This window comes from Sinocyclocheilus anshuiensis, unplaced genomic scaffold (assembly GCF_001515605.1).
Source record: "Sinocyclocheilus anshuiensis isolate Anshui unplaced genomic scaffold, SAMN03320099.WGS_v1.1 scaffold2368, whole genome shotgun sequence".
Lineage (NCBI taxonomy): Eukaryota > Metazoa > Chordata > Actinopteri > Cypriniformes > Cyprinidae > Sinocyclocheilus > Sinocyclocheilus anshuiensis.
Genome location: NW_015544281.1, coordinates 31,958 through 33,616, shown reverse-complemented (window position 1 = coordinate 33,616; position 1,659 = coordinate 31,958). Strand labels below are relative to the sequence as shown.

The 1,659-nt window shown below is 35.1% G+C and overlaps 1 protein-coding gene across 1 annotated transcript in view; it reads right to left on the bottom strand.

The window, feature by feature from the left end:
• The window catches only part of LOC107698017 (myotubularin-related protein 3), a 50,783-nt gene that overhangs the window by 35,361 nt on the left and 13,763 nt on the right, over positions 1-1,659 (bottom strand). Inside the window, exons 7-8 of the mRNA XM_016498924.1 lie at positions 1,427-1,538; positions 117-312 (exon numbers count right to left, since the gene is read on the bottom strand). Of these exons, the coding sequence (XP_016354410.1) occupies positions 117-312; positions 1,427-1,538 (308 nt within the window). The remainder of the gene's footprint in view (positions 1-116; positions 313-1,426; positions 1,539-1,659) is intronic.

The following is a 1,659-nucleotide window of genomic DNA, read 5'->3' as shown; positions in this document are numbered from 1 at the left end:
TGTCTGTCTGTGTGTGTGTGTGTGTGTGTGTGTCTGTGTCTGTGTCTGTGTGTGTGTCTGTGTCTGTGTCTGTGTCTGTGTGTGTGTGTCTCTGTGTCTGTGTGTGTGTGAGAGACCTGGATGGTCCTGTAGAAGGGATCCAGCATGAGTTTGGACAGAGCCACTATCTGAGGTGTGCGGTCCCATCCGTCGGAGCAGTGCACCAGCACAGGCCTGTGGTCCCGATCCAGTGCGTTCACCACCAGCAGAGACGCCTTCAGCAGCAGAGACAGATGCTGCAGCCATTTAGTCCCTTCCAGCGCCGACAGCCAGCTGATCACACAACAGCAGAGGGATGCACAACCATACCAGCTATCAGCCCATATTAGTGTTTCAAAGCACTGGTCATATCAAATATTTAATTAGGGAATGCTCCTTTTCGCTAAATAATTAAAAACCTAGCACTAACGTAGGGGTTAAAGCAAAGACTAAACATCATAGGAACAGGATCCACTTTATCTTTAACCGTGCTTGTAAATGAGCGTCTGTATGTATATTTATTAACTGAAAAAGTAATGTGACCTTAACCTTTACTAATGTGACTGAAATAATTTTTTGTGTGTATATGCACACACTCACAGAATTTAAAAAAAATTATAATAGTATACTAATAAATATACTAATGTCTGATTCTAAGCTATAAAACAGTAGTTTAATAACATAAGACATTTATTAGTATATTTATTATAATTATTATATTCAGTTGTATAGATATACAGTTATATAAATGTAAAAATGTCTCTATATATTCCAATACTAAATATTAACAATCATTGTAATTATATAATGTATAATATATTATTAATATGTTATTATGAATAATAACAAATATATAAGTAAATGCCTGACATTTTTAAGATATATTATTTTATATAATAATAATTATCAAATAATTATATAATTGTGTGTGTGTATATATATATATATATATACAGTATATACACCTTGAATTGTATTTTACAGTTTTATATTTACATTACATTTACATTTAGTCATTTAGCAGACGCTTTTATCCAAAGCGACTTACAAATGAGGACAATATAAAATATATTTTATTTATATAACAGTATTGCTTAGTATTATATCAAGTATAATAACTACATAAATTATATAAATCGTGTGTGTGTGTTTAGATACACACACACACACATACATATATTTATAAATTGTACTTATATGAAACAGTATAGCTTCACAATATCAGACATTAATTAGTTATCAGCCATAGCATAACAATATTTATTGGTTTATTGATTTACGAGAATTTCAAAATCCGTGCTTCACTAAATAAAAGCAAGACTGTCACTGTCTCTGTAACCAAACCTGCGCTCAGTAATTAACTCTCAGCTTTAAGCAGTCTGCTGCTGTGGTTTCCAGGTCGACTCACTTGACCGGATCCGGCACTTGAGCGCAGAGCGTCCGCAAACTCTGGAAGCTCTTCCGGATGGAGTGGATGTTGGCCATTCCCATGAACATCACCTCACAGCTGGGGTAATACTCTACACAGAGGACGCACAGAGGGCATTTGAGAGAGGAACATGGATTAAAGGGGTCATAAGATGCGATTTCAATTTTTCCTTTCTCTTTGGAGTGTTACAAGCTCTTGGTGCATAAAGAAGA